This window comes from Pituophis catenifer, unplaced genomic scaffold, assembly GCF_029215685.1.
Source record: "Pituophis catenifer annectens isolate HBS135680 unplaced genomic scaffold, rPitCat1.0.hap2 SCAF_2, whole genome shotgun sequence".
NCBI classification, from domain to species: Eukaryota; Metazoa; Chordata; class Lepidosauria; order Squamata; family Colubridae; genus Pituophis; species Pituophis catenifer.
This window is the reverse complement of record NW_027256882.1, coordinates 274,783,323-274,802,820: the sequence shown is the minus strand read 5'-3', so window position 1 is coordinate 274,802,820 and position 19,498 is coordinate 274,783,323. Positions and strand designations below refer to the sequence as shown.

The following is a 19,498-nucleotide window of genomic DNA, read 5'->3' as shown; positions in this document are numbered from 1 at the left end:
CCTGCCTTGTGAGGTAAATTGGACGAAGAGGGAGCCATTGCCTTAAATTACTCAACACATTACCACGGCTGTGATGTGCTGGGTCCCCCTGCTCTTAATTCACCACGGCCAGCAAAGAGATAATGACCAGCCTTATTTTGAAAGACTCTTCTTTTTCCTAGCATTATTCCCACACTATGGCAGGATCCGCTCCTTATTTCAAAAAACTGAAGTGCTTTAAAAAGTATTTTTCAGATCAGTGTGAATTGACTGACATTCCTATGCACTCACTACATGAATCTCATCAGGTTAGCAGTGAAGATAAGAATGAAAAAGATGTTCATTCCTACCATCACTACTAACCTGTGTTGGAAGAAATATCCATCTGGTTCAGTTCCAAGCCGGGAGAAAGGCACTGGAGAGAAAATGGAGGCTGGAGCCTGATTGGAAAGTGGGTCCATTTAGCTGACCACATGGAGTTGAGATTAAGGGGTTTTTATACCTTCTGTTGGGTTTTGCACTTGAGCCTCCTGTTCCTGTGCAAGAACATGTATTCTATTGGCTGTTGTCAAACTCCCATGGAGCCATGGAGGGGTTATGTAGGGGTCATAGCTGGCTCTATAGGCAAAGTACAAATCCTAGGTGTGTGTCTGAGTTAAGTTTGGTTGCAGTTTGGAGGGTGATAAAATAATTCTTATTATGGCTTTATGGCTTTGCCCAGTGTTGGCTCTTGGGTAAGGGCTAATCTGCCTTTGTTCAGACTTTGGAGTAATGGATTACCAAATCTGCATTTCTAAAAGCTGCCCCAGCTCAGTATCTGTTTGGGGGCAGGGGGCTGGGGCTCTGAGGTTCTGTCTCCCTTAAGATTTTTTTTATTTCTCTTTTAGGGGAAATATTTTATCCTGCCTTTTTAAAATATTCCTCAAAATATTTCATTCTTCTAGGAGGGATGGTGGTGGCTTTCCACACCAGATGAGATTCATGTGGTGGGCTCAGCGGAAAGTCAGTCAGTTCACACCGATCTTATTCAGCCTTCTAATCAAGCCTTCCCTGATCAGAAGTCCCCTGTGATATCGCAGCTCTCTTAATTCTCAGGCAACTCAGTCTGGCTGGAAATCTTAGGCACTGTATTCCCAAACTTTCCTTTCTGATTCCTGGCAGGACAACAATAAAGAGTGGAGGAAGATATCCAGATTAGGAAATTCTGAATTCTCCATTACATCAGCTACCACCAAACCAGACTATATTCAGCAGAAGAACCAAAATTTGAACTTTAAGCAACAAATTTAAATAACCAGGTTCAAGAGTTCTTTTAATGTGAAACTCAAGAGTGTTGTGGTGAGGCACGTATGATTCCTTATATCTTTTTTTCTTTCTTTTCCTGGAAGGCTGACTAAGTGAGCAATGAAAATAAACTAAGTCCAAATGAAGTCAAGAAATGATATTCGTTCATAACCAGCAACAGCTCTATTGGCATGCAGAACGGGTGAATTCCTGAATCTTTGATCAGGCTATTCAGCATAGATTCTGCATCTGTCAGCCTGGAGCCCTGCTGGAAAAAAGAAATAGGGAGAAATAAAAGGTTTAAATAATAAAGCAGCAGCAGAATTAATGGGTATGAAATAAACCAATTTTTGTCCAAGATTTAAAGGAGTCACCTGGCCTTCCAATATAGTATTTTATAGAGTGCTCTGTGTGCACCACAGACTATAGAAGTAAAGACTTGAAAGTTGATAAGTAGGATTGAAAAATCCTTTTAAAGTAACCACTTTTTAAAAATTACAGTGCAAAATCTCATAAACTCTTAGATGAGAAAGCAGAGATATTGCAAAATGCACCATCTTGACTACCATTTAACTTTTTAAATAACAACATAATAAACAGTTGGGGCAGCAATAAACCACCTGCAGCTCTAAAGCATAGCTTGCCTCCCATTGTAATGAATTCAATTTTTATTGTTAAATCATTTTCTCAGATAAAGATTTCAAACTGGTTCTTCGTGGGGGGAAAATGCATTTGTCTTTCTTCAGTCTCCTATCTGCAGTTAACCTTGCTTCTACCCCACATTCTTTTTCTGCTTTCCCTTCCCTGCATTCATGTTTCTTAAATTTATTATTGATCTACGCAGGGCCACTAAGCAGTGTACAGTGTCACTGGGCTTTTTTTCTTATTTGGGTTTTTCTTTTCCAATAAAAGCTTTGGAAGGTTCGAGGGTCCAAGAGCTCCGTGAACCAGAATCACAGAAGGACAACTTGTCAACCCCATGCTGAGAACTTCATCATTTCAAATCACATAATATTTTTGGAACTGGTAAATATTTGTACTGCCTTCTCTTGTAATTTTCCCATTTCCTTCTCCATTAGGTCAAGGGCATGTCTCTACATTTTAAGTTTTCTCCATTGCAGCTATGTCTCAACAGTCCCCTGTTGTCTCAGACTAGGTTCACACAATTAACAATGGCTTATTGAATAAACCATTGTTAGCTGGGCTTGCAAAACATGCTGTTGCGAAAGCAGGCAAACTTAGTTAGAAATTTAGTGTGTGAGTCCAGAATCTTCTCATTTGTTTTGTACGTGTTTCTGAATTCATTCACTTTATTCAATATCCAGGTGATATTCTTTGGATTAAAGAGTCTTAATCTGTTTTTAACAAGTACTGCTAATAGCTGAGCTTTTTTTCTGAATAAGTAATATGGGATTGAATTTTCTTTTAGGCTGCCCCAAAAACTCTTGTGATGTAGCATCTACTGAATTGAGGAGATTAACCCCTGTGTTATTTTGTAAAGGTTGGAATAGAGTGGTGTGTCTACCAACCATCACACTTGCAAAAGGGACCTATCCCTTTGGTGAGATCACATCACCACTGAGTGTGGTACTTCCCCCCCACCCCGGAGTGGGGGATGAGGGGATGAGCACTGGGAATCCTTAGTTTCAGCAGTCTAGTGTAGTGTTTCTCAACTTTAACAACTTGAAGAGCTATGGACTTCAATTCCCCGCATTTCTGGGTGTTGAAATCCACACACTTTCAAGTTGCTGAGGTTGAGAAACATTGATGTAGTGATACCCAAAAGATTGACAGATTTCTGACAGCATGGAAGAGTCTACAGATTACACATTGGTCCCTCAAGAGCTGGATTTTGTGCAGCGCAAAATGAGAGAAGGGCTGGTTTATCAGGTTTGAAATAAATGAAGCAATATAGATGGCCATCTTAAGAGGAGATAATTTATACTTAGGACCCTAGCCAGTAACAGTTCATTTGTAACTTTGGGTGCCGTTCTCTTCATTAAGGAAGGAAGGAAGATCGTGGTTCCCTCTTGTAAATTGTAGATATTTTATTTTACATCAGATTATGCTTATGCAAAAGTTAAGATGTTTGTCTTATCAACAACTTTTATATAAACCATTATCATTACTGCTGCTAATGTGGTTTTCAATTTACTTGCTGCATTTCCTTCCCTTCCCTTGAGGTTAGTTATTTGCATCTTTTCCTCTTACTCAACAGTACGTATATGTTTTAACACCAGATGATGTTTCATGAATCCAGTGAGTTGGACTATAATGCACCAAATCTGGAGTCTTAAGCAGCCAGTTGGGGACCTTTCCTATTTTATGTTAAATATAATGACTAAAAAGTTCATGTTAGTTTGAATATGTTAAAGGAATTTTTTTTTTAATTGTCCGTGGGGCAGGGGGAGCTATGCACAATCAGTCCAACAAAAAAATATTTTCACAGTCCCATGGATTTCGATGGATTGTGCCCCCAAAATGTTCAAGAACCATGAATGTGGTGGATGCTGGGGAATTCTGGCAGCCACAGTCCACACATCTTAAAGTGGCAAATTCAAAAAATACTAAAGAAATCTTTCCCAACCTGATTCCTTCAAGATAAGTTGGCTACAATTTCTGTACTTTTCAGTAATGCTGATTGGGATATAAAGCATCATATCCCAATACGTTAAGAAGCCGTATATGAGGACTGACCCATCCCAATGAATAAAATCCAGCAACTGTGTTAATACATGTTTATTTCAAGTTGCATGAAAATTAGCATGAGATTGCTGAAGAACTGGATGACACGATTGATCAAAAGGAACTCTATTCTGTTATTGCTTGTATCTTTCAGGGGTAACAGATGGACCGTTGGATATTCCCCGTACTTCTCTGCATACCGTTATGTCTTGGTCTGCTTCAGAATCAAGGTATAGACAGCAATGTTTTGAATGGAACGATTAAATTCCTGAATTGTAAAAGAACTGAGTTTAAAGGAGAGGCTCAACTTAAGCGGCTTTGCAGCAAATGACAAAGTATTCCCAGTGCAAGACAATTTAGGGTGATTCCTCACTTAAAGAAGTCCTAATTGATCCTATAATTAACTTAGAGATTGATGATGTGCACATGATGATTGCTGGGTACATTTTAGATTGAGCTGGGGATGGGAGAAGAGAATCACACACACCCCTCAAATCTCGGCTGGGTTAGAAGCATAGCTGACTACCAGGGAGTAAACAACGAGATATCAATATGCCACTGACCGGAGATGAACAAGCTTAAGTTCTATTACAGCTAGATGGAGTAAAACGATCTTTGAAAAAGTCCTTTCACAATATCTTTGATTCACCCGTGGAGATGGTTAGCAGCACCACATTGGATGTGCAGCTAACAAGTAAGCTAGCTTGGTCGCTCAACAGTGAGAGGTGAGGTGAGTGCAGCAGCGCCTGCATTTTCTGCATTGCATGAGAACAGTACATCTTCCTTCCCCTGTCCTTACCACTTTCTATAGAGGGACAATCAAGTGCATTGTTAGGAAATGGCTATTGCCTAACTAGTTGGTCAGGCAATATATAAACTATCAATACATGTTTGTCAGAAGGTATTATATTGCTTTAAGACTGTATTGCATCATCCTGTATTCTAATTGGCTAAGCTCTGTAGCCAATGTACTTAAGGGGAAGCCTGAATCATGGCTTGTGAACACTAAACCATTTTATCTGCTCATTTGCTGTTACTCTCTACCTGTTCTCTCTGCATGATCACTGTTTGATCATTGCTACTTGTTGCTTTCTACTATTTATTGAATGTTTTAATACTGAACTTGTTCCTGTTTGAAACTCAAGAAGAATTGCTTTATTGTGTAATGACAACAACTGGTAAGAAGACTTTGTACTTGGAATATCCCTGAATTGATATTTTAACTATTGCCTTATCTGTGTATGACTTGGATTGTTATTGGACTTTGCTTTACTTTTTTCTAAAAGTAAAAGACTACCACAACTCAGTGTGTCAGTATATTAACTGTGGTTATTCACTCACAGCCGCTTTCATGTGCATACTCAAGGGGTACTCTGCTCAATAGCCCATAACATCGGTTATGAGCCAAGAATATCCTTAACACTCATCCTGCCATATTGCATTACTGTCTGGTTTGGAAACATTACTACTTCAGACAGGAAGGCGGTATAGAGAGTGGTGAGGACAGCAGAAAATATTATTGGCAGTTCACTCCCTTCTATCCAGGACATAGCATGTAAGTGATGTTTGAGCAGGGTCCGCGGCATTGTCTGGGACATTACACATCCTCTTCATGACCTGTTACCTTGTTACCTTCCGGGAGGAAGCTTTGTGGTATCGGAAGCAGAACATCCAGATTCAGTCACAGTTCTGTTGCATATAGTATCAACCTTGTGAATGTTCAAGCTTCCTCTTTCTGCTATGTATTCAAGATGGACAGTGATTAATATTTATATGTAAGGATGTTGGTATATCCATATATGTATATAGTATGTCTGTATGTGTGTTATGTATGTGTACACTTTTTAGAGCAGGCAACACAATTTCATTTTTAATGTGTGCCAGTGTGCCGACAGTAAAAAAAATAACAATAAAGATTATCTTATCTTAATAGAGTATTCATCCAATAAACTATTGACTAGGCAACAGATCAAAACCAGTAAGCAATTGCTTGGGTGGCCTATCCAAAGGAAAAGCAGGAGACAAGATGAAATTAAATCGAAAGTCTCAATAGAGTAAAGCAAGATATTCACAGGCAAGGATGAGTTTTTAAAAAGTTGTTTTCAACAATGGGAGTGAACCAGGGGTGAAATCCAGCAGGTTCTGACAGGTTCTGCAGAACCGGTAGCGGAAATTTTGAGTAGTTCGGAGAACCGGCAAATACCACCTCTGGCTGGCCCCAGAGTGGGGTGGGAATGGAGATTTTGCAATATCCTTCCCCTGGAGTGGAGTGGGAATGGCAGTTTTGCAATATCCTTCCCTTGGAGTGGGGAGGGAATGGAGATTTTGCAGTATCCTTCCCCTGCCATGCACACCAAGCCACATCAAGCCACGCCCATAGTAAATAAATTTGGATTTCACCACTGGAGTGAACATAATACATAAGCCATGCTGGGCCTTCACCCAGTGGAGAAATGAGACTCATCAAAGAGTAGCTGCAAAGTTTGTTCTCATGCTGGCCTCCACATGTTTTTTGGTTAGCTTCCCAGACCTGTGAAAGTCAGTTCTCTGATACTGGATCTCCATGAAACACATCTGCTATGGTTCAGTGGCTGAACTAGATAACTTTTCAGGGTGCAGGACAAGTTCTTGTGAACTTGCTTGGTCTGTCAAAGCCAGAGTGGCTCCATGTGAACCTTATAAGGTACCAGACAAACAAACAGGCACCCTGGAGACCAGTACTTTTATTATAGCTGAATTTTACAATATGCTTCCTTTCCCTCTCTTTTATCTTCATGAGAATTGGGGAAGGAGCGCTATCTGAGGCGTTCGTGCAACCCAATTTCTTGGCTTGGGCTCAAGTTTTGTTTATCTGATTATTGCTTTGTTAGCATATTTTCTCTTGTCCTTGAAGGCCATCCCCTATATTCACTACACTGCAATATTGCAGGAATCTTTAGTGACATGACTGTTGTCCCATGGTGCTTCTGGCTCTACTTTATCTCACTCCTCTTCCTCTAAAGAAACATATTTGAATTTTTTCCCATTCTAAGAAATAGTGTGGGAGCCAGCTCTAGATTAAATCTGAAGGAGATGACAGTCAAATCAAGTCAGGTCCCTCCACCCTACATATAAATGCCATGTCCAAAACTGTTAGAACAACCTCCTTTCCTATAAATTTCTGTGAGTAAGTAAAAACAAAAGGTGGATCTGGATTATCATTTTGTCAGCTTAATTTTCTTTTTCTATTATGACCGCACTTTGATTTTAATTGATTTTGTGATTGTTTGCTACCCAGAATCAACAATTTGAGATGGGTGGCCATATAAAATGAATGAATGAGTGACTGACTGACTGAATGAAAATGAATGAGTGAATGAATGAACGAATGAATGAGTGAGTGAGTGAATGAGTGAATGAATGAATGAATGAATAATTTGGGAGATAATGATAAGTGTTGGTATTTTTCTGTGTTGGTCTCTTCCATCATAATGCATACTGTTAAGTCTTACTTTTAATCTTTTCTCCCTGTTTTATCACTCTGAGCCAGTGGATGGGAAAAAAGACCAGAATCCAACCTGAATCAGATTCATGGCCCCCACCCCCAAATTCTTGGCTCTTAACTAAAGAGCATATTAATTAAAATTAACATGGAAATTGAACCTTCAGATTAAGGAAAATATTATAAAGAAACAAATGAGATTATTTCTGTATAAATGTTATATGTAATTACTTCATAGATTCATCTGTCTTAGATTAGAGTTTCTTAACCTTAGCAAATTTAATATTTGTGGTCTTTGTGCCTGAAATATCCCAGCCAGTCATGCTGGGTAATTCTTGGAATTGAAATCCTTACATTTTAAAAGTTGCTGGGGTTGAGAAACATTTAGATCACTCATTATTTTTTCCATTTTCCATTCTTTTTTCCATCAGACAATCAGGTGTTTAAACCAAGAAACCTTAGGATTTATTCAAATAATTCTCTTCAGCAACTGCTACTGGAATGGGATGTTAGTGATGACTCTGAAGCATATAATTCCAAAATAGAAATTGTTTTTAACATCCAAATTCGTTTAAGAGAAGAAGACAAAAGAATTATTTTGAACGTAAGTATCATTCTGAGAACAGGGCTTAGGAATTTATATCATCTTCCTCTTGAATCCAATTCCAATTTGGTGGGAATAAATTTTAAAACTCAAGGTAAATCCAAACAAGATGCATGCATATAAAAAGTGGGGATTATTTATCTGCTCTTTAAGAAGTTTTCACTTCTTCTTTTTTTTTCTTGTTAAAAAGCAAGTTCCAGAAGCTGAAACAGGAAGTAAAATAAGAATTTGCTACTCTTACATAACACACACACACATATATGTGTGACCATTCAAAGTTATGCCGTATCTGAAAAAAAGGGAGTTATGATGTGATTCCAAAGTTCCAAAATTCTAGGCTTCATAAAGAGAGAGACTCAAGATCACATGAAGTGTTAATACCACTTTATATTGCCTTGATAAAGCCACACTTGGAATACTGCATCCAGTTTTGGTCACCACGATGTAAAAAAGATGTGGAGACTCTAGAAAGAGTGCAGAGAAGAGCAACAAAGATGATTAGGGGACTGGAGGCTAAAACATATGAAGAACGGTTGCAGGAACTGGGTATGTCTAGTTTAATGAAAAGAAGGACTAGGGGAGACATGATAGCAGTATTCCAATATCTCAGGGGTTGCCACAAAGAAGAGGGAGTCAAGCTATTTTCCAAAGCACCTGTGGGCAGGACAAGAAGCAATGGGTGGAAACTAATCAAGGAGAGAAGCAACCTAGAACTAAGGAGAATTTTTCTAACAGAACAATTAATCAGTAGAACAATTTGCCTCTAGAAGTTGTGGTTGCTCCAACACTGGAAGTTTTTAAGAAGAGATTGGACAACAATTTGTCTGAAATGGTATAGGATTTCCTGCCTAAGCAGGGGGTTGCACTAGAAGACCTCTAAGGTCTCTTCCCTTCCCTCCCCCTCCCCTTCCCCCTCCCCCTCCATCCCATCAAACACCCCAATGTCACATGATTGGGTTCGCTTAATAATCATAGTGTTCATTTAACAACTGCAGCATTCATTTTATGATTGCTGCATTCGTTTAATGATAGCCCCAACAAGTCATGAGATACAGGCACCATTATGGTCGTATGTCAAGAAAAGAAGCAGGGAGGTGTGTGATAGCTGACTTATATAGTCTTCTAATACTTTTAAGGGAAATACCTGGGGAGTGGAAAGAAGTTGCAGCTGATTGTAAAGCAGTGAAGATAAGAGCTGGGTAGATATGTGAAATATAAATATATATTGTCAACAAAGCTGCATGTGAGATTTTGTTGCAACATCCAATATTGATTTTAGATGTCAGTTATATTTCAAGCAAGAACAGTGTCAAAGAAGGAGTCCAAGGCATTGCTCTGCTTCTTATTTTGTAATCAGCATCCTAACCCAAATGGTTCTAAATTTTGCTGTGTCTGCCTGCCTGCCTGCCTGCCTGCCTTTATCTATCTATCTATCTATCTATCTATCTATCTATCTATCTATCTATCTATCTATCTATCTCTCATCTATCTTATCTATCTCTCATCTATCCATCTATCTATCTAATCTCATCCATCAGCTGTTCGCTTGTTTATCAGTTTTATCTGCCACCCTAGCCAAAGTCAGTGAGCATTCTAGTACGTAAAATTTTACACCAGGAATACAAAATTGTACTCATAAAATTCATGGCAACTGGGAACCATCATTTAAAAAATTGCATACCTTGACTGAATTCTGAAAACACAAAAAGGAAGACATCCTGGTCAGACGTTAGCTGTTCTTTAATGCTGGAGCAGTCATTTTGGATATTACCTTCTAATTTCTAGCAAGGTTCTCCAGTGTATCTTGTGTTCACATGTACTGTATAGACTAAGCTGACTCTGTTTGGGGAAGGTAACCAGGCAAGTAACCAGACTTTGTTTAAAAGACCCAAAGTCTATTGTCTCATTGGTTTGGGTTCCTTTTTAATTAGCTTGTCTTATGGTGTACTTCTAGGTGAATTACACAACAGTTCTCAATAAATCAAGGCGACATCACCAATGGAGTTTTATCTCTGAGGTACCCTTGCAATGTGCAACTCATGAAGCCAGAATAAGGAGCAGAGTGACATCTTCTAAAATTTGGAGTAACTGGACTGATTGGGTAGCAGCAAATGGTAAATTCCAATTACCAGTAAAAAAGAAAGGTGTACCACATTGTGCAGTGTCTCTAACTTCTCCTTTTTTGGACATGTTGAATTTCTGTTCCTGTTTTTTGTTCCTCTTCACAAATATGTTTATGGAGATGCTCAGTCATCCAGGTCATGGTTGTCCCAAAGGTGCTTTTTCAAGAGGCAACTGAACTTTCTGGTTTTTCTTTGAAGACATTTTGCTTCTCATCCAAGAAGATTCTTCAGCTCTGACTGGATGGTGGGGAATGGAAGGATTTATATTCCTTGCAGACAGCTGGTCATTTGCATTTTTTTAGAGAGGAGTTGAGGCCATTTGGAGATTTATCTGTGTCCTCAGGGTCACCTGAGTAGTGTAAAGAATGCAAATAACCAGCTGTCATCCTTCCAGTCCCCACCATCCAGTCAGAGCTGTAGAATCTTCTTGGATGAAAAGAAAAACATCTTCAAAGAAAAACAAAGAAGTCCAGTTACCTCTTGAAAAAGTACCTTTGGGATGCTTCACAAATAATTACCTTATTATTAGGACAGGAACTTAGTGTATGTAGGGCAGGGCGGCCCATGGGCCAGATGCGTTGCATGCAGGCCACACCTACCCCAACTCCACGGAGGGAAAAAATGTGATACGTCATGAGATGGCAACATGACGCCATGAGTTTGACATCCGTGGGTAACATTGAACAATTTGAGGCTCAGGGATAGTTATGCCCCATTCCCCCCACTAAAACATCAGCTTTTGAAGGTTTGGAAATGCCCCGTGAGAACAACGAGCATTTTAATAAACTGCAACAGTCCTTTAAAAAAACAGCAAAAGCTATTTTCTTCTGGGAGATTTTCGTCAGAGGCATTTATTCGCCCATAGTCCATGCTTAAATGTAAGATAGATGAGTAATTAGCCTCACTTAACGGATTTAATAAGTCACCTATTCTGGGCATAGGGAAACCATCAGGTTTTTCCCTATAGCCGTGATGGCGAACCTATGGCACACGTGCCACAGGTGGCATGCATAGCCATATCAGGGGGCACGCCAGCTCAGCTCTGGCACGCATGCGCGCACCGGCCAGCTGATTTTTCGGGCCTTCTGGGCCCACCAGAAGTAGGGAAACGGGCTGTTTCCTGCCTCCGGTGGGCCTGAGGGAGGCTCCTAGAGAGACTCTAGAGGTTGGGGACAGCAAAAAAGTCACATCCTGTCCCACCAGGAGTTAGGAAATGGGCCCTTTCAGGCCTCCTGAGGGCTTCAGAGGGAGTGGGAAAAGCTGTTTTCGCCCTTCCCAGATGCATAGAGAGGATCTGGAGCCAGGTAAGAAAGAAAAACAGGCCTACCAGGCCATCGCCTGCCAGAAGCAGGGGGGGAGGGGGGGTTGCGTGCGCAGGGCAGGGCTCATAGAATTATTGGTGTGGGTACGCGCATGCGTGAATCTCCCCTACGCACCCCCCCCTCCTGGCACGCGATGGCAAAAAGGTTAGCCATCACTGCCCTATAGCATTCAACTAGAATCCACCTACCTGTATTCTGGGATAATAGAAATCAAGTGTAGTTTATGTTCTGCTTGAAAAAAAACATGGGGCTGATCAGAATTCTCCTCTCATGGAGAACTCCTGGTTGTAAATCTGCGTACATGCTATTCAGTTCAGCTGATCCTCATGGATATTTCTACAATAACCTAGACCAGGCGTCCCTAACCCCCAGTTCATGGACCAGCACCAGTGTACCGCATGTCAGAAATTGGGCCGTATAAACAAGTGATGCAGGCATCACATTAAACCACGTCCCCTCCCGTCTACAAAAAAACCTCTCTCCATGTCCCTGATGCCCAAAAGGTTGGGGGCCGCTGACATAATAGCATTTGGTCAAAGATAGCGCAGTTTGAATCTTATTTCTGCCATGAACATTCTCAGCCTAGAACAGTTCATCTACCTCTCAACTCAGTCTCCCAGTTGGCCATATGGAGGACGAATAATGGCAACTAACTCTATGGCAGCTTTCTGCAACCTGAAGCCCTCCAGATCTTCTGGCAACTGCCGGAACTGGCAACTGCTGAAATTCCAAGTGAAGATTATGGCACTTTGCTCAAATGGAGGTTTTTCATTTTTCTGATGAAAAATGTTCAAAGAACCCTTTGAACGATAAAATAATTAAATGAAGAATATTCCATCTTCTTTTTCTCTGTAACTTTTGTGCAGGCCCGGATGCTCTCAGTAATGAAAAAAATCACATCTTTCCTGAGGAAAAAGTATTTGAGCGAGGTTCCAACATCACATTTTGCTGCATTGCGAAGAAAAATAAACTTGTAGCTACTTATACATTTTACAAGGAACACAACAAGACAAACCAGCAACGAATATTTTTTACTAGAAAGCCTGACTCTTCATTCCCTCGTCGCTTTCAACTCACTTGTGGTTTTAATGGCAGTATAAATCCGTCACAAACTTATCTCTACCTCAACAGTAAGCAGAAAATTTTCAGTCTTATTGCTTGTCACTATGGACATTCTGGGTTGTTACAAAGGGCCTGGACTTCAGATAACAGTAATCCCAGCCAACATGGCCAGTGATCAGAGATTATGGGAGTTACAATCTAGTAACATTAGGAGGATCCCACATTGCTTTTCTCTGCTGGAGAGAGAACAGGATTATTTTAACTAGAACCGCTTTGAATTTTAATCTTAAAATTTGTCTTTGTGATTTTGCTGAATTTTCTGCAATACTGAAATAATTCATGCCCTAAAGCGTGCTTGGACCATGGATAGCTCTAGAAAACACAAAAAACTGGGTATTATTTTTGCTTTTTTTTTTGAAGGGGGGGGTTGCTTGCCAAAAGGGAGTGATTATTTTATTTTATTTTATTTTATTTTATTTTATTTTATTTTATTTTATTTTATTTTATTTTATTTTATTTTATTTTATTTTATTTATTTATTGGTTCTATTTATATGCCGCCCTTTTTCCAGACACTCAGGGTGGCTTACAATGCGTTAAGCAATAGCCTTCATACTTTTGTATAAAGCTGCTTAGTAGGGCTTTCAGGGGGGCCCCTAAGCGATGTTCTTTTTTATACAAAGTCAGCTTATTGCCCCCACAAACCAGATCCTCATTTTACCTACCTCGATTGCAGGCAGCTGGTGTTACTTAACAGTGCTTTAGTCTGCTCCGCCACCAAGGCTCTTTAATTTCCTGTGGCTGCTTATATAAGCAAATGTAATCTAGTTGCTTCCAGCAGTTTGATGATCTAATGATCATCAGTTCCCTGCTGCCAATAGCAGGTTGGAAGACAGATATGTAAAATAATAGTGCATGCATGGAGATTTTCAAGTGTATGTGAATGGGTGATTGAATAGTGATGTGTAGCCCCCAGTCCAGCTACTTCTGTGGTTCTTGGACCCAAAAGCTGCCTAAAGATATGCTAAAGCCTCTTTTCTTCCATTTCATCTGGCTCAGAAAGAGCTGAGAGAGCCCATCTCCCAAGATAAAGGTAGCATCAGTCCCAGGCAAAGAGACACTGCTTCTTCCCATTCCCTAGTTTAGGATTGGCAACTGAATGGACTTCCATTGCAGGGGATGGCATAGGAGGCTACTTTAGGAAGGGCTGAGAGGACCACAATTTGTGTGTCCTTCATCTCCTTCCCGCAGCATCTATCACAAGAAATGATAGCCCTAGTTTGTCCAAAGGGCTGGTCTTCAAATAAAGGCCAGGCTATAATGGGGCATCTGTCTACCTTTAAATTTAGGAAATCAATACCCGGATACTGCAGTTGTGATCCTTTTGTATATAAAACCATGAGGCATGTATAGAATGGTGTGGCCATTCTGATCTGCTGCTCGTTTCCTCTCACTTTTAGGTAGCCTCCTTCTTTGAGTTGGGAGTGAACGTTCATAATTATATTCATGTCCTTTCCTTAGCAACAATAGAGAAGTGGATTCTCACTGCTGCCTTCTGTTTTTTCTACTTCTCAATCTACTCCACTATCCTAGGATTTTCAGGTGTTCTCCCATCCATCACTAATAAGGGCCAAACCTATTACATTTTGCAGAAGTCAGCAATAATTGACCACATGTTGCTGTTGCAAAAGACCTTTCTTCTTGCTCTCCATCAATCAATAATAATTCTCTCACTTTTCCAATGGCAAAAAGACCAGAAAAGAAAGGAACATATAACCAAAAGTTATCATGGTGTGAACCCACTTGGATAATTGCAGATAATCTTGGACATATGTAACATTGGTTAGGAATGAGTATGTGACTTTTTTGAGTGGAAATAATATAATCAGATCAGGAAGAATCAAGTTCTAGCTGATCTCAGAAGCTCAGGGGGTCATTTTGTGCCAGTCTCTCAGACCAACCAATTTCCCAAGCTTTTGTTGGGAAACTGCTGGCTAGGCTGGAAGGAGGGGTCAAGTGAGGACTCAGCTCGGAGTCGTCGTGCAGCTGCAAGTGGCATAAGCCTGATAATCTTTTCCCCAAGATCCATAAAACTTTATCTGATTATTCCCAGAGGAAGGCAAGCAGTCTGGTACGATTCTTGTAGCATAGGTGGTAGATAATATAGTTGCTGATGTTAGCTATTTGTAAGTGGCTCTGGTTGCTTGTGCCTGACATTCTGGATAAAGACAAGATGAGGAAGCACTATAATGCTGTTCTGAATTCCTGATGAAATTTATATTAAACATAAATTTATTTTAAAAAATCAATGAAATACTAGGGTGAGCCAATTTCCCTTTCAGAATAAAGCAGGGCAAGCAAACTATATCACTCAATCTTTATCAGCCAATAGTTATTGGAAACATCCTTGAATAAAGGTGACAAAAAATGCCGAAGATGGGGTGGGATTCAGTTCCCAATGCTTGTATGGGCCATCTTTCTGCTGGTAATTGTGGGGAGAGGAAAACAAGATGAACAACTTGACTTGTTTGGAAAATAATTGTGTAGATGAAATATATAAGAAAGTAACATATGAATCTGAACTTGTTTTAATAGGGCAGCCTGATAAACCCCAACATCTGAGCTGTGAAACTGAAGACATGATTAATATTAGATGTACTTGGAATCCTGGATATGTAGAGAAAACTGATTACTTTGAGGAAGTCTGTCCAATGGAGTTTATTCTGTCTGATGTGTAAGTATTCTCAAATCAGTTAAAGTCAATCCAAAGCATAATATGAAGGAGCTTAGACTAGTTATATCGGGATTTATGGAGTATCTTAAAAAGGAATGTTTGGGGATGCTGAAGACCTTGATGCCAGGACACAAAATCTGTCTTGTATAAAAGAGAATGGTGACTGTAGGAAAGTTAAAACAAACCCGCTATTTGCATATTTAACTTGAATGGAGGAAACCGTTGACATTTTGCTTAAGGTTATTGTATGCCTGTACTAAAATAGATATATTGAAATTTATAGTGGCTTAGAGATAAATCTTGAACTTGTAAGCTAAGGTGGACATTTCTTTAATGCATTATTTTGGTCTGCAAATGGAATAAATACTGTCTTTTCTCCCTCCCGTCCTATTTTTTGAAAGCTCTTCTACAAAAATATATTGCAGTACAAAGTTCCAAAACAGTTGTTCATTCAAGAGGGACGACCAATTCCTATACAATGTAAGGTTAACCTCCAGAAATTGCCTTGGACAGAAACATGAGCAGCTTAGTTTTAATGTAATGCACACAGGTAAGGATTGATTTTCTTACTAATTTTTGTATTTCGTCCTATTGTCACAGTCTAAGAGTATGAAATACTTTTGCATGCTGCAGCTGGGTGAAAATGTCAAATAAAAATTAATGTTATGGATTGGTTCTTGCTAATAGAATTGGCTATCTCACAAACAAAGATCTGGAGAAGTTGAAATTGCAGGAATATGCTATTTCTTCTGCTGTTGTTTGCTTACTGATAAATAAAGATTGATCATCTCTCTGCTGTTGAGAAAAGCAGAACAAATGAGAACCTGGCAAGGAAACATGACATTTAGCCCATTCTTGTCTAATCTGATGACCTACATGTTAACGTTTTGCAGTTGTATTCATAACACATCTGGAGAATACTATGTTGGGGAAGAATTGTTGATTTCCATAAAAGGGGGGTGAGAACAGGGGGTTCAAAACAGACATAATGTCACAAAGCCCCTTTTTTACACACAAAATGTACGAAAGGAATAAGGCTTGTGTTGTGGTATTGTGTGCAGGGTTCTGCTTGCTGTGACCCTCACCTCCAAAAGGTGCCATTGGGTGATTTAAGCAATTTAGAATTTGTAGTTTGCTGGGCTGGTCCTGTTGCTTTTCTGCTCCTGATTTACTTTAAGGTATTATTGATTCAGTTTTTGGGATTCCTTTAGTAGGATTTGTTCCTGTTGCCTTTCACCCTTCATGATGTTTCCTCACCCAGAAGGCTCAAGTGACAAGCATTCACACCAAGGAATGTAGATTGGATTTGTTTGGCTAAGATTTGACACATTCCATTGAGCCCCATCGTGCCAAGGAAATTATGATTAGCTTCCTCATTTCTGCAGGAGGAAAAATAGACAATTTTTCTTTGTGTCCTTCTTTTCCTGTCTTCAGGAATTGCAACCACTGTGTTGGGAAATTGGGCACACTTCACTAATGGGAATGAAAGGGAAGAGAAAACAACTCTGAAGTAAAAGCAAAATAAACCGAAGTGAAGAAAGTAGAAAAAAAGATAAGGCTTGGTAAATGGTTATAATCATTCTTATGCCTGAAGATCTTTTGGAGTTTCAAGACAGAGAAGGGATGTCCATGAATGATAAAGCAATTTTGGATTGATTGATTGATTGATTGATTGATCTATCTGATTTTATGGTCCAATGCATTGATTTACTTTTTTTTTAGAATTCTCATGTTCCTTCATTTTTCTCTTTTCAACCAGTTCGTCCTGTAATTATCGGTAAACCATCAGTGGATCATCTAAATGCTACTTTCATTCAGTTATCTTGGCAGATAAAATCAATAAATGCAAGCCTATCATTTCTATGCCAGATCAATGTTGGTGAGAATAAGGTGAGAAGCATCAATATCTATATAAAGTAATAGCAACTTTCCCCACCCTGTTATAAACCTTGCATGAGAAGTCTGGGGTGGTTATTTACATGTGTCTTGTTTAATTCAAAACCCTTTTAGTTTTCTATGTTACAATTGCAAAACAGCCAAAAACTCTTAACTTTTAGACCAGGGGTCGGCAACTGTAAACACTCAAAGAGCCACAAAGGTCCTAACCCGAAACCTCCCATTCAATTCTGGAGCCGACCGGAAGTCTGGTTCCCCTACCATAGAGTCTCCTCCTAGCACAGCATCCATTTTTCCATACCTGTCCTAACCGAAAGCCCTATCAATTGTGGAGCTGACCGGCAACAGGGAGCCACAGCAGAGGGATGAAAGAGTCACATGCAGCTCCTGAGCCGCGGGTTGCTGACCCCTGCTTTAGACACACTCCAACCTAAATCTCAGTCATGGCACAGTTCATCCTCTCATAAACAATAAATCTATTATCTGAGGACCCAGATTGTTGGAGCCAATATGCTGACTCTGTAAATTGCTTAGAGAGGGCTGTAAAGCACTGTGAAGCGGTATGTAAGTCTAAGTGCTATTGCTAAGTGCCATCCTTTAGGAAGCCATCAAATAGTGGGTTATATCCAGTGGTGTCCTCTTAGTGGCCCAGAAATTGTTGGCAAATCTAATGTTATCTTGCCTGCAGGTCCCCCAGATCTGTTCCAAAGAATGAGAGGAACCCTTTGGACAAACATTGGGATTAAATGTGTAAATTAAACTTTTTAGAGTTTAAGTTGATTGGAAATGTACCCTGTTTCCCCGAAAATAAGACATCCCCTGATAATAAGCCCAATTGGGCTTTTGAGTACATGCGCTAAAATAAGCTTCCCCCTGAAAATAAGCCCTCCCCGAAAATATTTAAACGCAGAACTGGAAATCAGTTAAGATGGTAAGAGGAGCCCCATCTTGCTCCATACGCCCCAAAGTAATAAGACCTCCCCGAAAATAAGGCCAAGCACTTATTTCAGGGTTCAAAAAAATATAAAACAGGGTCTTATTTTCGGGGAACCACGGGTAGATAGGAATTTTTTAAAAAGCAATTAAAATAATGAAAACAATTACTTCAAATCAAATTCTAGTCTTGGTGGCTTCATAGATCTTTCTCTGTAGGTTTCTTGGAGGTAATATACAGTAGATGTGGCTTGCAATTGCTGCCTTTCAAGATTTGTTTAGATTTTTCAGTGTAGCCTACAGTTCTGGATTTTCTGATGGACTCAAGTCCAAACCCAAAGCAGATCTGACCCTGCTTAGCTTTTTTTGGGATAGGTCAAAATTTATTAGATGCTGCCATCTGTAGTTACATTTCAGAAAAAAAAGTAATCCCACAGAAAGATAGTATTTGACCTCTTCACAGATTTGCTCTTTGTATTTTGCAGTACAATATCACAGCGCAGTCCGATTCAGATTCCAATTCCCACTTCCAACTTGGTGGACTGCAGCCTGCTACAAACTATATGTTTAAAGTACGCTGTGCTGCAGATGTCAGTCCCTTCTGGAAATGGAGTAGCTGGACAGAGAGTATATTTGCTGAGACGACTGAGGCTGGTGAGCATTCGGTTGTGGAAGAAAAGTTTAAGGGACGTGAAACCTAGAGTATTTTGTCATCTTCCCTGTCTGGCATCCTCCAAGTACTTGGGCTACAACTTCCATTATCTCCAGCTAGCACAGACAGATGGTTGAAAGAGTGCAGGCCAACACATTGGGTGGGTACTAAATATCAAGGCATAGATAATCAGGAAAGTCAGAAATTAGTCAAAACCAGTGGTGGGATTCAAGTAATTTAACAACCGGTTCTCTGCCCTAATGATTTGGAGTTTAGTCATGCTGGCCACATGACCACAGAGATGTCTTTGGACAGCGCTGGCTTTTTGGCTTTGAAACGGAGATGAGCACTGCCCCTAGAGCCGGAAACAACTAGCACGCATGTGTGGGGGAACCTTTACCTTTACCTTATTCTTATTTCAAGAATAGCCATCAGCTCTTTTACAAAGACAATTAAAGTAAGAAAAAAATGGTCATCGGGATGAAAATTTTGTAAGCACTATCAAAGAATGAATGCAGGTGTCCATTTTAAGGTGTTTGTGGCTTGTGAAAGTGTAGACGATCCTATTAATATAACAGTGTATTTATATAATTATACTCTTTCCATTTGTTCATCAAGCCTACTTCCATCCTGTTTTATATGCTTTTATTTTCAGCTCCATCAGGATTGCTTGATGTCTGGAGACATATTAACTCAGGCTTGAAGCAACGTAATGTAACTGTATTCTGGAGGGTAAGTCTGGCC

The 19,498-nt window shown here is 39.8% G+C and overlaps 1 protein-coding gene across 1 annotated transcript in view; it reads left to right on the top strand.

The window, feature by feature from the left end:
• The first annotated feature begins 4,111 nt into the window (after positions 1-4,111).
• OSMR (oncostatin M receptor) overlaps positions 4,112-19,498 on the top strand; it is a 33,767-nt gene continuing 18,380 nt past the window's right edge. Inside the window, exons 1-9 of the mRNA XM_070935932.1 lie at positions 4,112-4,178; positions 7,861-8,033; positions 9,988-10,147; positions 12,345-12,608; positions 15,135-15,273; positions 15,675-15,823; positions 17,033-17,163; positions 18,588-18,756; positions 19,410-19,486. Of these exons, the coding sequence (XP_070792033.1) occupies positions 4,112-4,178; positions 7,861-8,033; positions 9,988-10,147; positions 12,345-12,608; positions 15,135-15,273; positions 15,675-15,823; positions 17,033-17,163; positions 18,588-18,756; positions 19,410-19,486 (1,329 nt within the window). The remainder of the gene's footprint in view (positions 4,179-7,860; positions 8,034-9,987; positions 10,148-12,344; positions 12,609-15,134; positions 15,274-15,674; positions 15,824-17,032; positions 17,164-18,587; positions 18,757-19,409; positions 19,487-19,498) is intronic.